Source organism: Eriocheir sinensis, chromosome 29 (genome assembly GCF_024679095.1).
Source record: "Eriocheir sinensis breed Jianghai 21 chromosome 29, ASM2467909v1, whole genome shotgun sequence".
Classification (NCBI taxonomy): Eukaryota; Metazoa; Arthropoda; class Malacostraca; order Decapoda; family Varunidae; genus Eriocheir; species Eriocheir sinensis.
The window spans coordinates 5,497,815-5,517,026 of record NC_066537.1 but is presented as its reverse complement, the minus strand read 5'-3'; the positions used below and the strand labels follow the sequence as shown (position 1 = coordinate 5,517,026).

Genomic DNA, 19,212 nt, shown 5'->3' with positions numbered 1-19,212 from the left:
CCCATCACACCACCCCCACCTAGAATTAACCCCCTGACACCACCCACACCAAGAATTAACCCCTTCACACCACCCACACCAAGAATTAAACACGTCACACCACCCACACCAAGAATTAACCCCTTCACACCACCCACACCAAGAATTAACCCCTTCACACCACCCACACCTAGAATTAACCCCTTCACACCACCCACACCAAGAATTAACCCCTTCACACCACCCACACCAAGAATTAACCCCTTCACACCACCCACACCAAGAATTAACCCTGACACCACCCACACCAAGAATTAACCCCCTGACACCACCCACACCAAGAATTAACCCTTCACACCACCCACACCTAGAATTAACCCCATCACACCACCCACACCAAGAATTAACCCTTCACACCACCCACACCAAGAATTAACCCCTTCACACCACCCACACCAAGAATTAACCCCCTAACACCACCCACACCAAGAATTAACCCCCTAACACCACCCACACCAAGAATTAACCCCCTAACACCACCCACACCAAGAATTAACCCCCTAACACCACCCACACCAAGAATTAACCCCTTCACACCACCCACACCAAGAATTAACCCCCTGACACCACCCACACCAAGAATTAACCCCTTCACACCACCCACACCAAGAATTAACCCCTTCACACCACCCACACCAAGAATTAACCCCTTCACACCACCCACACCAAGAATTAACCCCTTCACACCACCCACACCAAGAATTAACCCCTTCACACCACCCACACCAAGAATTAACCCCTTCACACCACCCACACCAAGAATTAACCCCTTCACACCACCCACACCAAGAATTAACCCCTTCACACCACCCACACCAAGAATTAACCCCTTGACTGTGGATTTCCTACCAGAAGACTTCAGCAAGCTACAGGAATGGAACAAAAAGTGGCAGCTACAGTTCAATGAAGAAAAATGTAAAGTTCTGCACCTTGGGAGGGGATATCCAGCACACCAATACCACATGGGAAACACTCCACTATCCACCACAGAGGCAGAGAAAGACCTGGGAGTGTATGTTACCAGGCTACCAGTGAAGGCCAAATCCGTGCCAATCGCAGCAGACAGCTTACTTGAACATGATGCCTCTCTCCGCCCCCCTGTGAACCCCCAGAGCCCAGAGCACAGTGAGCACCCACCTGGCCGGCGTACTCAATGACCATCTCCCCGGCGTCAATGTCCCGCTTGCAGAACAGTCCCCGGCCATGGATGCTGGACCGGAACACCCCCACTGCCTCCCGGGCTGTCTCACGAAGGTGCCGGTAGCGCATGGCCATCGGCAACTCCAGGCTGGTGGCACGTCTGAAGGGACAAGGTGCGAGTGAGGGCAATAATAATAACAATAGATGGCGCCACTATAAACACTTGCCTGCACCATGATGGGCTTGAGCCGAACCTACCGACGCTACAGGCCAGAACAAAAAAAAAAAAAGTCAAGGTACCTGGTGGACAGCTGTATCTCCTCCTGCTGCACCAGGGAGCGTTCTGGCATCCGGCGGTGCTTGGAGGCCAGCCAGCTGAAGATGTCATAAGGGGAGCGGGTCTTGAAGGCCTCTGTGCGGGCGCAGCCACTCGGGTTCTCCTCGACGGCGCCCTCCTCCTGTGGCCGCCGGTGGAACTGTGGCCGCCAGAAGGGGAGGGGAAGGGTGAGCTCAGGACACAGCACAAGATATCTATCCACCTATCTATCTATTCAATGTGACCTCAGGCAAAATGAGAATTAGTAATATTTATGAGAAGGGTGTTGCTGAGGTCAAGGGAAGAGAGGTGGGATGCTGAGCTGAGGTCCAGGGGAGGGGAGGAGAATGCTGAGCTGAGGCTGAGAAAGAGAAGTGGGATGCTGAGCTGAGGTCCAGGGAAGGGGAGGAGAATGCTGAGCTGAGGCTGAGAAAGAGAAGGGGGATGCTGAGCTGAGGTCCAGGGGAGGGGAGGAGGATGCTGAGCTGAGGCTGAGAAAGAGAGGTGGGATGCTGAGCTGAGGTCCAGAGAAGGGGAGGAGAATTCTGAGCTGAGGCTGAGAAGTGGGATGCTGAGCTGAGGTCCAGGGGAGGGGAGGAGGATGCTGAGCTGAGGCTGAGAAAGAGAGGTGGGATGCTGAGCTGAGGTCCAGGGGAGGGGAGGAGGATGCTGAGCTGAGGCTGAGAAAGAGAGGTGGGATGCTGAGCTGAGGTCCAGGGGAGGGGAGGAGGATGCTGAGCTGAGGCTGAGAAAGAGAAGTGGGATGCTGAGCTGAGGTCCAGGGAAGGGGAGGAGAATGCTGAGCTGAGGCTGAGAAAGAGAAGTGGGATGCTGAGCTGAGGTCCAGAGAAGGGGAGGAGAATGCTGAGCTGAGGCTGAGAAAGAGAAGGGGGATGCTGAGCTGAGGTCCAGGGAAGGGGAGGAGAATGCTGAGCTGAGGCTGAGAAAGAGAAGGGGGATGCTGAGCCGAGGCCATAGGAGTGATCAGTGTTGGAGGGGAGTGTCTGTAACAGTGTGGGGTGCAGCAGGCCCTGGGAAGGACTACACAGGTGGCGAGTGGTGTGGTGACAACAGTGAGTGGTGTGATGGTGGTGACAGTGTTGGGAGTGTGTCTCACCTGGAAGGAGTACTTGTGGCAGTCCTTTGCGCCGGGCAGCTGCTCCAGGAGGTACTGCACGGCGTTGTGTGTGAGGCCCAGCATGTGCAGGCCAGACATGGCGCCGCCTGGGCCAGGTTGCTGCAGGTTGGACGGCATCTTGGAGTCCACCCTCATACTGGCACGTGCCGCCGCCACCGCATCGAACACCTTCTGCCACACCTCTGAGATGTGGCGCGACTCCACCCGGAAGCCGTCGTCTGAGGTGAGCTCGAAGACGATGTAGGGCTCAGTGGGGCAGGTCTTGGGCTTGTCAAAGAGGGCGGGGTCATCTGAGGGAGTGTGCGCCGGTGGCTGCAGGGACATGTTGGGCGGCTGCTCGTTGACGAAGAGGTCGTTGGTGGCGTCCTTGTTGACGACAATGAGGTCCTTCTCGGGGTCGCGGTTCTTGGCCTTCTTCCTCTTGGGGCCGACGGACACCTTGGCCTTGATGCGCAGCTCCTTGACCTCGGGGGCAGGCAGGGGCGTGGCGGGGCCGGAGATGGGCAGCACGTTGAAGCCGGAGCTCAGCGTGCTGTCCTTGCGCAGCACCAACTTGTAGGACTGCGTCTCCAGCCGCTCCTCCTTGCCCTCCGCCTCGGGGCATGCGCTCTCGTTCTCTGAATCGCTCTCAGAGTCCGAGGCAGCGGCCTGGGACCCCTCCTGCTCCTTGAGGAACTCTGGGTGGCCCTCAGTGGCCTGCGTCGTGCTGACCTGCAGCGTCTCCTGCCGGTTCTTCTGCCGCTCCTGCTGCTTGTCCTTCATGGCATCGCGGTAGCTGTACGTTGGCCGCGGCCGCACCGTGGCGATCTTGGGCGTGGTCTCCACTGAGGTGAGCTTAGTGGCCATGCTGCAGGTGGAGATGGACACCACAGAGGTGGTGATGATGGCCGGGGCCACAGTGGCCACTGTGCGCACGCCTCCTACCAGGGGCCGGTCGGCAAAGGGGAGGCGGGAGTGTGTCTGCGTGTCCCCCATGCCGGTGTCCTGGGGGGCTGCCGTGGTCTGGGCCGGCTGGGGCCTGATGACCTGAGGCGCCACGGAGGCCTGGGGCCGGGGCCGGGGGGCAGGGACGGAGTAGGTGCTGACGGTTGAGGTGGCGGTGGACAGGCTGAGGGGCAGGCCAGGGCCGCCCCGGGCGGGGGAGGACATCAGGCTCTGGGGCGTCATGACCTGTTTGCTACCGTTGCCAAATGACAACTCCCGCGGTACGGCCAGGGGAAGCTGTACCTGCTGGTGCTGCTGGGGCAGGCACATGGGGCTGCCCTGCTGCAGGTCAGACAGCTGCAGGCACGGCGTGGGCATGTGGGACACAGACATGTGGCTGGGCTGAGGCGACACACCAGGCTGGCTGTACTGCATCACCGGTGCCACCTGCTGGTGGTGATGGTGGTGGTGGTGGTGGTGGTGGTCAGAGGGGTGTGGTGCCTGCTGGTGCTGCTGCTGCTGTGCCAGGTACTGCATGGGCTGCATGCCCGGCACCATGGTCGGCTGGTTGATGACCAGTGTGTCTGGTGAGGTGAAGGAGTAGGTGATGTTGGTGTTGACCACCTGTGGCACCACCACGCTGCTGGGCTGTGGCGTCATCACCAGCTGGGGCTGCGGCACCACCACGGGGGCCGCCGGGTAGGTCACCAAGCCGCCGCCACCCTGGGCCATCTCACCGTCCCTGAAGCTGCCCACGTACTGCAGCGTGTAGCCCTGGGGCACTGCCACCGAGGGCGTGGACACCATGGTGAGCAGCGGGCTGACCTGTGGGGACACCTGGGGGGCCACCTGGGTAACTTGGGGCCCCACCTGCAGGGCTGGGCTCAGGTGGGTGACGGGGGAGGCCATCTGGGCCGTGGGCGTGTACTGGGTGGACTGGCTCCCAAACTGCTGGAAGGTGGCCGTGCCCTGGGTGAGCAGCTGGCCGGTGGTGCTGGCCATGGGGTGCATGGTCACCTGGATGGGGGCCGGGGCCGTGGCGGGCAGGGGCAGGGCCAGGCTGGAGGTGGCGGCCCCGTGGTAGTGGTCCTGGGGGGGCATGAGCGGGGCCGCCCGGCGGTACTGGTAGCCCCGGCTGCCCCGCATGAGGCGCACGTTGGTGTAGCGGCGGGGGCTGGCGCTCTTCTTTACGATGGGGCTGAACTTGACCGGCGACACAGGTGGCGGCACAAACACATCGGCCCCGGGGGGCGGCGGCCCCCGCACTACCCCCAGCAGCTCCACATCCTCACCGCTGCTGGGGGACTTCTTGATGGCTGTCCTCACCTGCCGGTGCACCCCGGGCTGCCGGGGCAGAACAGGGTCCAGACGCTGCTTCTTGGCCGCCGGCTCCTCGCCGGCCCCGGCATCACCCCGGGGGTGGTCCAGGGCCTTGGGGTCCTCTGCCTGCTGTGGCGCGGTGCCATGCAGGCTGGGCAGGCCCTGCTCAATGTTGGAGACAAGGTCGTTGATGAGGGAGATCTCCTGGCCCTCCGTGGAGTGCTGGCCAGAGGACAGCCCTGGGGGCTGGGGCAGCAGGTTCCCCACGCTGGGCCCGGGGGGGTAGTGGAGGGGCATGGCAGCCTCCGCCCTGGGAGACGGGGGCTCCGCCAGGTCCTCCACCATGCCCTCCTTGGTGTCCTCCTCAGAGTGGAAGTCGTCCTCATACTCCTCATCCTCCTCCGACGTGCTGGAGCTGTCCACCTCAAAGGTGCATGTCTCTATGTGCTTCTCGCAGCTCTCCTTGGTCCTGGGGGGGCAGGGCACAGCGTGAGACACACAACACACTACTGACAGGGAAAGGCGCACACACACACACACACACACACACTTACCTTGGCTTTCATTCTGCCATGCCTGCTCTGGCTGCCTAAGTATAATTGTTTATATTCCTTGCTCCTTGTCTTCCCTGTCTACCTCTAATACAACAAAGCCTGCATGTCCTCACCTGTACAGCCTCTTGCACTTGGAGCACTTGTACGGCCCCTCCTCCCCCGGGGAGCTGCGCGCCAGACTCTGCTCCTTGATGCGCATGGCCAGGGAGGCATGCAGGGGCGGCGTGTGGGGGCCGTCATGGCCGGGGGAGTGCGCGGTGGCTGCCTTCTCCTCGCCCGTGCCCTCGTCCTGGCTCTCGCTCATCTCCGCACTGGAGGAGGAGCCGTCGGCGGCCCCGTCCAGCTGCAGCACTGTCTTGTGGCGGTAGCGGTGGCCGCGGGACTTGGAGAACTCGCACAAGTTGTTGTTGTTGTTGACGATGCTCACCGTGATGTCGTTGTTGTCGTCCGAGAACTTGAGGACCTTCTTGGAGACGGCGTTCTCCTTGGAGTTGTCGCCGTCGCTGCCAGGGCCGGCATTCTCATCCTGGCCCTGCGGCCGCCCTGACGCCTCCTTCTGGCAGTTCCCCTCCTCCTCCTCGGAGTCCAGGATGCCGCTCCACTTCCGCTTGAGGCTCTTGTGCACCATGTCTGGCCCCTCGCCGCCGGGGATCTCGATGGTCTCGTTGATCTCAATCTGGACGGTCTCGTACGGCTTGCTCTTCCGCATGCCGCTGCGCAGCGGGTACTTCTTGATCACCGTGCGGTAGTTTCTCTTCATGCAGATCTTCTTGCGCTCACCGCCGCCACCACTGCTGCCGCCCTTCCCACCTGCGCCGGCCCCCTCGTTCTCGTCTGAGTGCCGTGGGGACTGCTGGGAGCCTTGTGGGGGCTGCCCTCCGTGTGGCAATGAGTCGCTGTGTTCGCTCGTGGAGGAGGAGCGGCGGCTGGCGGCGGAGGGCATGGGCAGCACCCGGCAGATCTGCTTGAGTGAGGAGGAGGTCTTGGCGGAGGCGGAGGCGCCGGGGCTCTTGCCGATGAAGCCCTGCGAGGATGTCTCGCTGCCACTGTTGCTGTCAGTGCTGCCGTGGCCTGTGTCGGTGCTGGTGTTGTGGTCGGAGCTGGCCTGCGACACACTCTCGGGGCTGCTGGTGTGGCTGGCCATGCCCTCAGAGCAGCGGTCGGGGCTACCGGGGCCAATTGGGGCGGGGCTGACTACGCAGGATGCTTCACTGCTACTACTGCTGCCACTGCTGCTGCTGCTGCTACTACTGCTGCTGCTGCTGCTGCCTCCACTGCTACTACTACTGCTGCTACTACTACTACTACTGCTGCTGCTGCTGGTGCTGCTGTCTCCGCCGCCACTCTTGCCCTGGTTGCCACAGGGGCTGCAGCCGTCCCTGGCACCACCGCTGACACTGGCACTGGTGGCGGCACTGGCTTGGTTTAGGGCCAGCATGTCATGGTCAGCGTTGGTGGTGGAGTCGGTGGTGGAGTCGGTGGTTGAGTCGGTGGTTGAGTCAGAGGTGGTGTTGGTTGTGTGGGGGAGTGGGTCCAGGCCGGGGCAGGTGTGATGGCTGCCGGGGTCCTGGGTGGTGGTGGGGGGCGGCAGGGTCTGCAGGATGGGGTCCTTGATGTCACCGTCGGGGAAGGCCGGGGCAAGGGTTGGGGCGTCGGGGTCCATGATGGCCTGAGGGTCACAGTCTGGTTCCTGAGCCTCCTGAGTCATGGTTCCTGAGTGAGTCTCTTTCCCTGAGTCCATCATATGATCGCAGGTGCTCAGGAAGTCAATGTCCAGTGGGCTGGGCCGGCCTGAGGTGGAGGGCGTGGACTCCAGGGGCATGGGGTCGCAGGCGTCCAGGTCGTTGAGCACCATGGAGATGAGCTCATTGTCGTCGATGGTGCTGACGATGGCCGGCAGGTCAGTGTCCAGCAGCAGGCTCTCCTCCTCCACCGAGCGGCTCACCTTGTCCATGATATCATCGATGCACTGCCGCACGTCCAGCTCCACCAGGGCCGGTGGGGTGCGGCACCGCGCCTCCTGGGCGGCTGTGCCCGCCGCCTCCTCCTCCTTCTCCCGGATGCTGCGGTAGAGGGGACAGAGGTATGGTGGGATGATGTTGGTTTCCCGGCTCTTCCTCTCCACCTTGCGCTCCTCCAGCTGCTTGAACCACTTCTTGATGGCCGCCATCTCCTGCTGAACTGCCTCCTCCCCCAGTGAGTGGTCCACCGTCTTGTGGAAGGCCGCGTCACCCGGCAGCAGGGCGTCCCCCAGGGCCGGCACCACGCGGCGAGTACGGCAGGTGTAGGTTACCCGGCGGCCGGGGTCTAGGGTGCTCCAGTACTGGCGGCTGCACACGAAGTCCACCGGGATGAGCGCCTCGGCGCTGTCTGACTCTGGGATGATGCGGCCGAGGCTCTTGATGGTGAGGGCGCCCAGCGTGATGCTGACGCGGTTGCCGGCCACCTGCTTCCACTTCTTCTTCTCGCAGTCCATGTCCACAAAGACGCAGCGGCTCACCTTGAAGTCGTCGCTCTTCTCGGCCCCGTTGGCGGTGTTCTCGTGCTGGGGGCAGAAGATGCGCTTGTCCTCCATGAACTGGCAGGCGGCGCGGCGCGCACACATGAAGTGGTAGGTGGCCTGGCAGGACTTCTGACAACAGCCCACCGTGGCGCCGCGCTCCAGGCAGGCCGAGCACTTGATGAGGCGGCCGCGGCTCACTGCCAGGTACACGTTCTGCAGGCCGCCGTCCACCTCCTCGTACACCTCTGAGGACCAGAGGCCACAGTTGACGTGCAGCCACTCGTCCTGGCCCAGGTACAGCAGGCGGCCGGAGGAGTTGGGGTCATCGTCGCCCTCGCGGCTGCAGAGCACACACTTGCGGCGGTCGGGTGGGGCCAGAAGCATCCCCTTGGCTGGGCTGGCCGAGCGCTTCCTGAAGATGGGTGCGTCGCTGAGGGGGAAGTGGCGCGAGCCAGACACCAGCGTGCGGGTGATGTAGCTGTGGTCCGCGTGGGGCACGGGGAAGGGCCGCTGCTTGTCCACCAGCTCGAACACGTTGGCAGCCTTCACGTCGAACCAGGGAAAGCACTCCTTCATGTGCTTGGCGTAGGTGGTCTGCACGTTGCGGATTTGGCTGCGGTTGAGGTGGCGGCCGTTTTCAATGATGCGCACCATGTCCACGTGGAACTGCAGCACGGACTCATACTTCCTCTCCTTCAGCTTGTCCTTGACGGAGAGCAGGTCCCGCGGCTCCTCGGGGTCATCCTGGATGCTCTCGATCTCTGTGTCCGTGTCGCAGAAGGAGCTCTCCTCGCTGCTGACGCAGTCGTCGTCGATGTCCTTGGTGATCTTGTCCTTGGGGCTGATGATCTGGGCCTCCACCTGTGCCAGGCTGCCCTCCTCCGCGCTGCTCTCTGCCTTGGCCTCCAGCAGGCTGCCGGGGTCCAGCATCATCTGGCCGCGCTCCCCCAGGAAGAGGTTCCTCATCACCCGCGACGTGGCGGTGGTCTCGTCGTTGGGGCCGTCCACCTGGGTGCAGGACACCCCCGTCTCAGCCAGTGGCAGGAGGCTCTGCAGGGCCTCGCGCGTCAGCTCCACCGGCTGTCTCTCCTCCACTGGCCTGGCGGCCTTCGGTTCCTTCCTGGTGTTGGCATCCTCAGTCTCCTGTGACGTGGCGGCTTCCTGAGGCAGTGGCGGTGGCTCTGCTGTTTCTTGGGCCGCTGATGTTTCTGTCCCTGCCGCCGTGTCTTGGTCTGCTGCTTTACTCTTGACCGGTGATGCCGCCGGAGACTTGGTCTTGCAAATGTCCTCCAGCCGCACGGAGCACTCCTTCAGCCTGATGGGGTCTGCAGTGGCCACCGCCCCGCCGGCAGTGGAGGAGCGGGTCTGTCTGCGTGGCAGCTGGTGCTGAGCCTCCTCTTCAGACTTATCCTTGAGAGGCATTTCTTTGAGATCAGTTTTGTCTGAGGCGTCGACACAACCACTCCTTGCCACAGTACTGTCACCGGCCCCTGCCTCCGCCCCACTGCTCAGCGCACACTGTGTATGTTCAGCAGCGGCCTTCAGGCCACCTGCTGCACCCTGAGATGTGTCCTCTGCTCCGTCATCTGTCTGGCCGGGGCAGGGCTTCCCTGCTGCTTCACCGGCCAAGGAACTGGGCTCTTGGCCGAACGTGTCCAATTCCATGGCCTGGACGTCTGCTGCCTGAGTGGCGACAGCCAGCCCACGCACACCCGCCAGCTGTGGTCCCAGCGCTGCCAGGTCTGTTGGGGAGGTGCCCAGCTCTGGGTAAGGGAGGGCCACTGGAGTGTACTCTGAGGGCTCCACACACCCTGATGAGGTGTTAGCTGCTGCTGCTGCTGCCATGTCACACAGGGCCTGCTCCTCCTCCATCTTCTCCAGGGCTCCCTCGTCAGTCTTGTCCAGGGTTGGGGTGCCAGACGGAGGCACTGGGGTGAGGATGCCCGAGGAAGACAGTTTGGCAGAGGTGTCCCTCTTCACCAGGTGCTTGGCACACCTGCTGCTGAGCAGGGCCTGCAGGACAGCCTCGCAGCCCGCCAGCAGTTCACTGCTGACGGCGTCCAGCCAGCTGGAGGTGCTCTTCACCGTGCAGCTGCGGCAGACGTACTCCACGGTGTCCGGCAGGAAGCTGAGGATCTGGTAGCGCTCGTTGTTGAGGCCCTCGCAGTGGGCGTGGACCCACTCCCGGCAGCGCCCGCACTCCATCATCTGGCGGCACACAGGGGTGATGGGGTCAGTGCCAGACACACAGTCAGAGGCAAGCAAGCAATAATAATAAAAGATATAACTACAAAAATATTAGAAGCAATGCAAAAGGCAACACTCTAAACTTGGCCGCAAACTTTCCCCAAAATTTAACTTTTACAAGTCATTCAAGTAAACAGTGTGGGGAGCCACCGCCCCGCCCACCTTGGCCTCGTAGTCGTCGTCTTCGTAGCAGCCATTGCAGAGGGGACAGAAGTTGCCGCGTTCCCTGAGGGTGGCGCAGCGCAGGCACAGGGCCAGGTAGGAGGAGGAGGACTCTTCAGACAGGCACACCTCCAGGGGCCTGGCCTTCTGAGTCACCTTCTCCCAGCGCGCCACGCTGGGGCTGCCACAGCTGGTGCAGCGCGTGCAGGTCACACACTTCTGTACGGGGACGCAACAACAGAGGCTTGAGGGGCGCCGCTCACACAAGTCAGGCACAGACTAAGGTGTTCCTACCCTAGTAACTTCTAACAGGGGCTTTTCAAGCAGGCAAACTGGGCCACCGAGATGTTGAAAAATACGGGCTTTGAAATATGTGAATTTTCAGGCTGATGGCTGCCAGGGACGGGGTATTCGTATTCGCTATTTGTATTCCAATACCATATTTGTGTGTATTCATATTCGCATAATTATTGACAGAAATCAAAGGATTCTCATTCGTAATTGAATACAAGGGAAAAGTATTCGTATTCTGCGAATAATGTGCCAAATACTTCAATTTTTTTTGTCAGAAATAACAGTTGTTGTTCCTCACAACTCCAGCCTCCTGGGTGGACGTGTAATGGCTGTGTATAGAACAGGTTCATGAGCTCATTTTACTGATGCATAACTTTAAAACAGTGCTATACCCTGATACGTGAAGAAGGTATTTTTTAGTGAAAAGTACTCATGAATGTGTTCAGGAATAGTCAAGAAGTATTTGTATTTACATTAAATATCCGTATTGTCTCCGCCAGTTCTTCTCCCCCGCACAGATGCTTTCCATTTATAGTGGCCTTGTCTGCCCTTGTGTGGAGTATGCATCTCATGTGTGGGGGGGCTCCACTCACACAGCTCTTCTGGACAGAGTGGAGTCTAAGGCTCTTTGTCTCATCAGCTCTCCTCCTCTTACTGATAGTCTTCTACCTCTTAAATTCCTCCGCCATGTTGCCTCTCTATCTTTTATCGATATTTTCATGCTGACTGTTCTTCTGAACTTGCTAACTGCATGCCTCCCTCCCTCCCGCGGCCTTGCTGCGCTCGACTGTCCACTCTAGCCCATCCCTATATTGTCCAAACCCCTTATGCAAGAGTTAACCACCATCTTCACTCTTTCATCCCTTACACTGGTAAACTCTGGAACAGCCTTCCTTCATCTGTATTTCCTCCTGCCTATGACTTGAACTCTTTCAAGAAAAGTGTATCAAGACACCTCTCCATCCGAAGTTGAAAGTTTGGAAAGTTTCATTTAGTTGGCACAACATCTGTGGTCATATGCCGGAGAGAGACACAAGGGGAAGAAATTATTGGAGAAGGGAACAGATCCCAGGAGACGGGACACAACCCCCGATTAATGCCTGGTACCCATTCACTGCTGGGTGGACAGGGGCGTAAGGTATCAGAAAAGCCGCCCAAATTATCCGAAGTTGACCTCTCTTTTGGCTAATCTTAGCTATTTTCTGTTGTGGAAGCGGCAAGTAGCGGGCTTTTTTTTATATATACTTTTTGTTGCCCTTGAGTCGGCTCTTGTAAAAAAAAAAAAAATAAATAAATAAAAAAAAAAAAAAAATAAATAAATAAAAACTATTTCTGTGCATTTGGATTTGTATTGGTATTGGAATATACAGCTGACGTATTCAGTCCATCCCTAGTGGCTGTCAAAGCTAAATGAACCTTTCATTACTGTCATCATCATTATCATCACAGGGAATTGAGGCTCCTGGGCACCAAGCAAGCAGCCTCTTCACTTTAAAAATATGAGGTCTTAATATCTGAATTTTCATGCTGACGGCTACCAAAGCTTAAAAAATTTCATTATTATTACTGTTACACACACACACACACACACACACACACACACACACACTTTAGGCTCCTGGGCACCAATCAAACAGCTCCTTCAGTTTCTTCCTCTTTATTGTGCTGCTGCAGACCAAGCCACAATCAGATCTATAAAAATCCAAACAAGCTTGACAAGATCATCGCAACAATCGTCTGTGTCCGGCTCGTGAAGGTCAGGTCACCCGCCAACAAGGTTATGTACAAATATTACATACACGTATATACACACTCACCTACACGTCCTCTATACAGTATGTACAAAATTAGCAAAATAGATTCATTATGCAGAACTTCTCATCTCTCTTTTCAGGAATATAATTTTGTTGCATTAGAAATATCCAGGTCGCGAATTTTGGCAACTCAATGAATTTCCACACACACACACACACACACACCCACACAGTCTCCCCCCCCCCCCCCCCACACACACACACATATACTCTCTCTCTCTCTTTCCCTCACACACACTCATTCAGTAATTTGTAATCCAACTTTTTTGCCTTTTAAATGAAAACTATATACATATTTTTTTTCTCCTTCCCCAAAACGAATTAACGGAACGCAAATCAACATAAATCAACAAAACACAGCCACAGTGCCTCCTCTCCCCCCCAACAAAAACAACACATCCTCGGTGCCGAAAACAACTACCCCGGCAATGTGACGCACTCTCCTCCTCCCTTTCCTTTAGCTAGCGTCAAGAGGTCAGTGTCCCAAGTGTGTTTTTAACCTTGTCCTACACACACACACACACACACACACTCACACATGCCCAGCACTGTCCCCCTATATCCCCCCCCCCCCCCCCTCTCTCTCTCTCTCTCTCTCTCTCTCTCTCTCTCTCTCTCTCTCTCTCACACACACTGTCTTCTACAAAGGAAATTTACAAATCTTCCTTACACTTCTCTGCATTTGTAAGGTGGAAATCCGATATAGTCGCCCTCCAACCAAGGTCAGAAAGGAAAATGTAGGTAATAGGTAATTGGCAATGAAGTGCCGAGCCAAGTTCAAATAAATAAATAAAGAAAACAAAGAGTGCATGGGGAACAGAGCCCCGCCAGAGGTCATGGAAGGCAACTTTCTGCATCGGGTGTTTGCCAGTCCCTTGCCGCCACACTGACCCTTAATAAATACCACATGAAAGACTTCAGTCATTACAAAGGCTGTGCCACCGCCTTGCCCGGCCCTCCCGCCACACAGCAACAGTGAACGCTGATGCCAATGCCCTCGAGTGGTGCCACGGGCCGGGCCTCACCACCCCTGACTCCCTCCCTCCCCCCCTCCCCCATCACAGATCATGGAAACAATTACTGACTCAAAGGACACTTGGAAATGATAAAGAAAAGAAAATAATGATAATAATAATAACACAAATGAATAAGAATGTTCCCTGAGGTGACCCCTTCCTTTCCTGTACCAAGAATATAATCAACGGTCACAACTGTTGACGTAACCTTATCCCGGCACTCAGACAAGGGTGCCATCACTGATTCCCAATAAGAACAATGTTAATACAACTAATAATAATAATAATAACAATAATAATAATAATAATAATGACAATCTTTAGGATGACACTTCAGTTCCAAGAGACATTTTGGTCTGTCTGCTTGAATGACTTGTAGGGTGAACGGGTGCAGCTATCATCCATAGTCCAGCAGGGCCTTCCTCTGGCTGGCCAGCTCAGAGGCGCGGCCCAGGCTCCGCCGTGGCCTCTTCTCCGGGAGGACCATTGCGTCCCAGTTGGTGTCGGCGAGACGCTTGGGAGCACTGCCGACCTTGGCCATGTCCTGCCTGCCATCCTCCTCGTCCTCCTCACTCTCAGACGAGGAGGAGGAGGAGGAGGAGGAGGAGGAGGAGGATGACGATGATGATGAAGAGGAGGATGACGATGATGAAGAGGATGATGATGATGATGATGATGAGGAGGAGGAGGTTGAGGATGAGAGTGAGGAGGTGGATGAGGTGGACATCCTCCTGGTTGGGGTGAGGATGCCGTTTTCCTTTGGCTTGGCGGGGGGGGCGGGGGTGCACGGCAAGTTCTCCTTGTCACTGTTCTCCTCCTCAGGCCTGGTGCCCTTACCCACACTGGCCCACTTGGGAGCCTCGGCCTGGGGGTTAGGCTGGGCAGTGCCGGGGGTTGCTGGGGTTGTGTGGGGGGCCGCCTCCTCCTTGCTGACAGCCCCGCTCCTGTCCTCTGAACTGCCCCGCGCCTCACTCTCCTGCCCTGACTGCTCCCCATTCTCCTGGCCGCTGGGTAGGGGGGACGCCTGCCCCGTCTCTCTCCTCTCTGCTGCCATGTCTTCTGTCTTGCTCTCGGGCGCCTTGCCAGACTCTGGGGCAGCCGTGCCGGGCTTCTTGGTCCTGGCCGGCACCTTGGTGGTGACCTTTGACGGGGAGATTCGTTTGCACTTTATGACCAACTTCTTGTTGATGAAGTTGAGGCTCTTCTTGGCCTTGGTGTCCCTCACCCTGAACAGGCCCTTCTGGCCCTTGGCCCTGGAGGCAGCCCCGGCCTTGGCCTTGTCTGCCAGCCTGCCCCTGAAGCTGTGTGGCTTCAGCTTCACGTTGGCTACGCGGCGGTAGCCCACCACGCCACGGTCTGAGTAGACCACCCTGGGCCGCCCCCTACTCCTCTCCTGGGCCTTGCTGTCGCCAGGTGTCATCTCGGCCAGCGTGGACGGGCTGGCCAGGCGGGCAAATAGCCGGTCAAACTCCTCCCAGGAGGTGGGCTGGCGGCAGCGCTTGCGGCCAGTGGTGGGGGTGGCGGCGGCCTTGTCTTGGGGGTTCACGTCCTCGTCGGAGCTGTCCAGCACCACAAAGTCTTGGTCCCAGGGCTTGGGCTTGTTGAGGGAGCCCGGAGGGCGGCCGCGCCTCTTCCTCTTGGGCGGCCGGCCCTTCCTGGTGGGTGCTTCCCCTGGGCTGGCGGCGGCCTTGTCCGCCTCCTTCTCCCTGTGTGTGGCGGCAGCCTCCTCTGCCCTCTTCTGCTGCTCCTCCCGCTCCAGCTCCTTGAGGCGCTCCAGCCTGGCCTTCTCCCTCTCCTCTTCGCGCTTCTTCATCTCCAACTTGCGCCTCTTCGCCTCCCTCTCCCTCATCTCCTCCAGGGCCTCGTAGCGCCTTATCTCCAGCAGCTCCTCCCAGTCCAGGTCACTCTCCTCCTCCTCCTCGGAGCGGCCCTCTGAGGCAGTGTCCGTGTCTGAGTCCAGGGCGTCGTCGCGGCGGATGGGGCGCTCCTGCACCTGCCCCTGCTGCAGCATCTGGCGCCAGGTGGGGTAGCCCAGAGTGGCGAAGTGCTCGTTGTGGATGACCTGCAGCAGGCGATAGTAGGACAGCTCCAGGTGGCGCGGCGGGTACTCCGTCAGCTTCTTGTAGCCCAGGAACAGGTACTCATCCTCCCGCATGGAGGCCACCTGGCTGCCCGTGGGGCCCGCCGTGGGGCTGGGCGGCGGCCGGTACAGGTCCGTGTCCCTGAACACCTCCACGATGCCGTCCTCCAGGCAGACTGTGTCCTCCAGGGCCTCAAAGTCCTCGCCGCCGCCCCCCACAAACAGGCTGTCCTCCTCGGCGGTGGCCTGCCTGTCGCCGGCTGGCAGGAAGAAGATGTCCGGCATCTCCTCGTCGTCGTCGTCGCTGCCGGGCTCCCTGAGGGTGTCCAGCTCGGTGTGGAGCACAATGCCCTCCGCGGCGGCCACCTCCTCCGCCTCCCCGCTGCTGACGCAGTATATGGCGGCCTGGTGTGGCCAGGAGCCGCCCAGCAGCAGCTTCAGGTCAGCCTCCTGGAAAACACAGGGATATTTGGGCTCAGTCTGTGTCAGCTCACGCAGGCTCTCATGGCAGCGGCGCTCGGGGCGGGGACGCGAGGAGCTCTGGCCCCTCGCCCCGCTGCTGCCCCGAGCTTGCCGGCCGCCTGACGGACAATTCTGGCGTGACAATCATCCGGCCCCTGATCGGAGCTGCCATGAGTACACACAGACACAGCTGTTTCCCATATCCCATGTGATTTCCAAGGTGCCACCCTATGCATCCCTCAGTGTGGGTTCCGCGGCTTAGCGCTCTCATTGGTAATCTCCTTCGCTAGAGGTTTTGGCATACCAACAAAAAGCTGTCGGTCAGGTCATGACTCTGAGGCGGACAGCGACGCACACCCTCGTACGTGAAGGCAAGCAGGCAATGAATGGCAAGTTACTGTTACTGATGCACAAAGAACTTAAGTTACACTACAAGGAGCTGAGACCCTGCTGCTCAGGTCTCTGTGTGGTGTTATGCAAGGCCTTGACCACCCCTTCAGAGCATAGTTATGGCACCTTAGGGCAATCACATAAGACAGGGGTAGTTGTTGTTGCAGGGAAAGTATATATGGCCACAGGAAACACAAGATATACTACCAACAATGGAACACTTGAGACCATGGTAATGACTGGCAATGACACCCAGCAAGGGACAGAGAGTCATGAGGTATATATGATGTTTGCACCGAGTCACTCGCTCCCACCCGGTGAAGGGGATGCTGGGTGCCTGGCTGAGGGCCTGGCACGAGGGGCTGCAGCAGGGAGGGAGCCTTGCTTGGCACAGGGGTGGGCAGGGCGCCGTACCCTGCTAGTATGAACTCTCCCAAGCACTCATCAACAAGAAAAGGTCAATAAATCAATAAAGGAACTCACAAAAACAGCATGAATAGAAAGCTACAGTCAACCACAAGGCAACACCAATGCTCGAACACTCTCCTAATCAGCTGTTTGTGGCATTACTGATTATAGAGAAACCAAATTGTCGAGTCTGTTTGGGCGTTGGCTCCCACAGGTCCATTTCTCCCCTCTGCTCCGCCACACAGTCCCAACACCTATTTTTCCTCTCATATGTTACCTATACCTTACATGTGAGAGGAAGAGATAGGTGTTGGGACTGTGTGGCAGAGAGGGAGGAAAGGACCCGCAGGAGCCAACACCCAAATGGACTCGACAATTTGGTTTCACTATAAGCCTTATGATTCTAGAGGGCCCTCTCTTCCTGGGTTAGGCATTTTCCTTTGTTTTTCCTTGACATTTTACCTTGATATGAGTGATACTTGAAAGGCTGAATGTGAACTGGTAAACTAAACCCGGTAGCCGCAGGGATCATGTTTCCTAGTGGTCCCTCTAAGCGAGAAAAATGAGTAAAAATCACCCCTCACGCATACCATTTCATAATATATATCAAAGCATTTGTGATCAGATTATGTATCATCTATTTTGGAGGGGTTTATATCATGGCACAAATTTGGCCCGTCGCTGCTACAAGGTAAAGCCACAAATTTGGCCCGTCACTCCTACAAGGTAAGGCCACAAATTTGGCCCATCACTGGTACAAGGTAAAGCCACAAATTTGGCCCATCACTGCTACATGGTAAAGCCACAAATTTGGCCCATCACTGCTACATGGTAAAGCCACAAATTTGGCCCATCACTGCTACATGGTAAAGCCACAAATTTGGCCCATCACTGCTACATGGTAAAGCCACAAATTTGGCCCATCACTGCTACAAGGTAAAGCCACAAATTTGGCCCATCACTGCTACATGGTAAAGCCACAAATTTGGCCCATCACTGCTACAAGGTAAAGCCACAAATTTGGCCTGTCACTGCTACATGGTAAAGCCACAAATTTGGCCCATCACTGCTACAAGGTAAAGCCACAAATTTGGCCCTTCACTGCTACAAGGTAAAGCCACAAATTTGGCCCATCACTGCTACAAGGTAAAGCCACAAATTTGGCCCATCACTGCTACAAGGTAAAGCCACAAATTTGGCCCATCACTGCTACATGGTAAAGCCACAAATTTGGCCCATCACTGCTACATGGTAAAGCCACAAATTTGGCCCGTCACTGCTACATGGTAAAGCCACAAATTTGGCCCATCACTGCTACATGGTAAAGCCACAAATTTGGCCCATCACTGCTACAAGGTAAAGCCACAAATTTGGCCCATCACTGCTACAAGGTAAAGCCACAAATTTGGCCCATCACTGCTACAAGGTAAAGCCACAAATTTGGCCCATCACTGCTACTGGGCTATCCTGCTGGAGCCTGACATGACATCCCCACCACCACTGACCCTCATGTCGATAGCTCACATCACATGCATAATATATAACAGAAACTAACAACAACAACGACAACCACAAGCACACCAATATGACACTTGAGCAGAAGGCCCAGTGGTGCGGATCATGCTTTCCATTCCAAGCCTTGCCACCCCCCCCAAGACAGACAACCCTTCTTAGAGACTCTCCACAGGAACTAGATTTTTTTAACTTGTACTTTGTTGTGATATTAAGAGAGGAAGTGCACTAGAAGTAAACCTGTATATGATAAATTAAATAGATTACCCCGGTAGGAGCGACGGGCCAAATTTGTGGCTTTACCGTGTATCAGCGATGGGCCAAATTTTTGCCATGATATAAACCCCCCAAAATAGATGATGCATAAACTGATCACAAATGCTTTGATATATATTATGAAATGGTTTGCGTGAGTGATGATTCTTTCTCATTTTTCTCGCTTAGAGGGACCTTTAAGAAACATGATCCCTGCAGCTACTGGGTTAAGGATAGGAGAGGAGAGGAGAGGAGAGAGGAGAAAATGGATGATAAGAAGAAAGGTGTAGGATAGAAAAGCTATATAAAGGATGGGATAGGAGAGAAATAAGGAGGAGAAAATGCAAAAAGAGGAAAGGTACAGTCCGTGGAAGGCTGTTAGCTGACCTGAAAGCCTCCCTCCCACCACAGCTCCAGGGGGCAGACAACACAACCTGCTGTGGACAAATCTGTTTCCGCCGCAGCCTCAAACCTGAACAGCCCCTACGAGTGCTAATTGGGAGAGTACACACACACACACACACACACACACACCTCAGGCCCTGTACAGTTAAACTCAGGCCCTGTACACTACAAATAAGTAAACACACACACACACACACACAGGTCACGGGTCTTAACCTAGGACATGCCGGGGC

General features: G+C 57.0%; 1 protein-coding gene and 2 long non-coding RNA genes across 8 annotated transcripts in view; 2 read left to right on the top strand and 1 right to left on the bottom strand.

Moving 5' to 3' along the window:
* The window catches only part of LOC127004851 (uncharacterized), a 44,244-nt gene that overhangs the window by 9,395 nt on the left and 15,637 nt on the right, over positions 1-19,212 (bottom strand). For all 6 annotated transcript variants that reach the window (XR_007758058.1, XR_007758061.1, XR_007758059.1 and 3 more), the window contains 5 exons: positions 10,344-10,562; positions 5,545-10,142; positions 2,613-5,346; positions 1,480-1,655; positions 1,177-1,339 (listed from right to left, as the gene is read on the bottom strand). Coding sequence is in view for 2 of the 6 variants with exons in the window: in XM_050873028.1 (XP_050728985.1) it covers positions 1,177-1,339; positions 1,480-1,655; positions 2,613-5,346; positions 5,545-10,142; positions 10,344-10,562 (7,890 nt within the window). In the remaining 4 variants the exon portion in view is untranslated. The remainder of the gene's footprint in view (positions 1-1,176; positions 1,340-1,479; positions 1,656-2,612; positions 5,347-5,544; positions 10,143-10,343; positions 10,563-19,212) is intronic.
* On the top strand, positions 1,922-2,602 carry LOC127004859 (uncharacterized). The gene is made up of 3 exons (XR_007758068.1): positions 1,922-2,017; positions 2,077-2,206; positions 2,467-2,602. It is a non-coding gene; the product is annotated as an uncharacterized LOC127004859 (long non-coding RNA).
* On the top strand, positions 17,565-19,212 carry LOC127004855 (uncharacterized). The gene is made up of 3 exons (XR_007758062.1): positions 17,565-17,778; positions 17,814-17,883; positions 17,919-19,212. It is a non-coding gene; the product is annotated as an uncharacterized LOC127004855 (long non-coding RNA).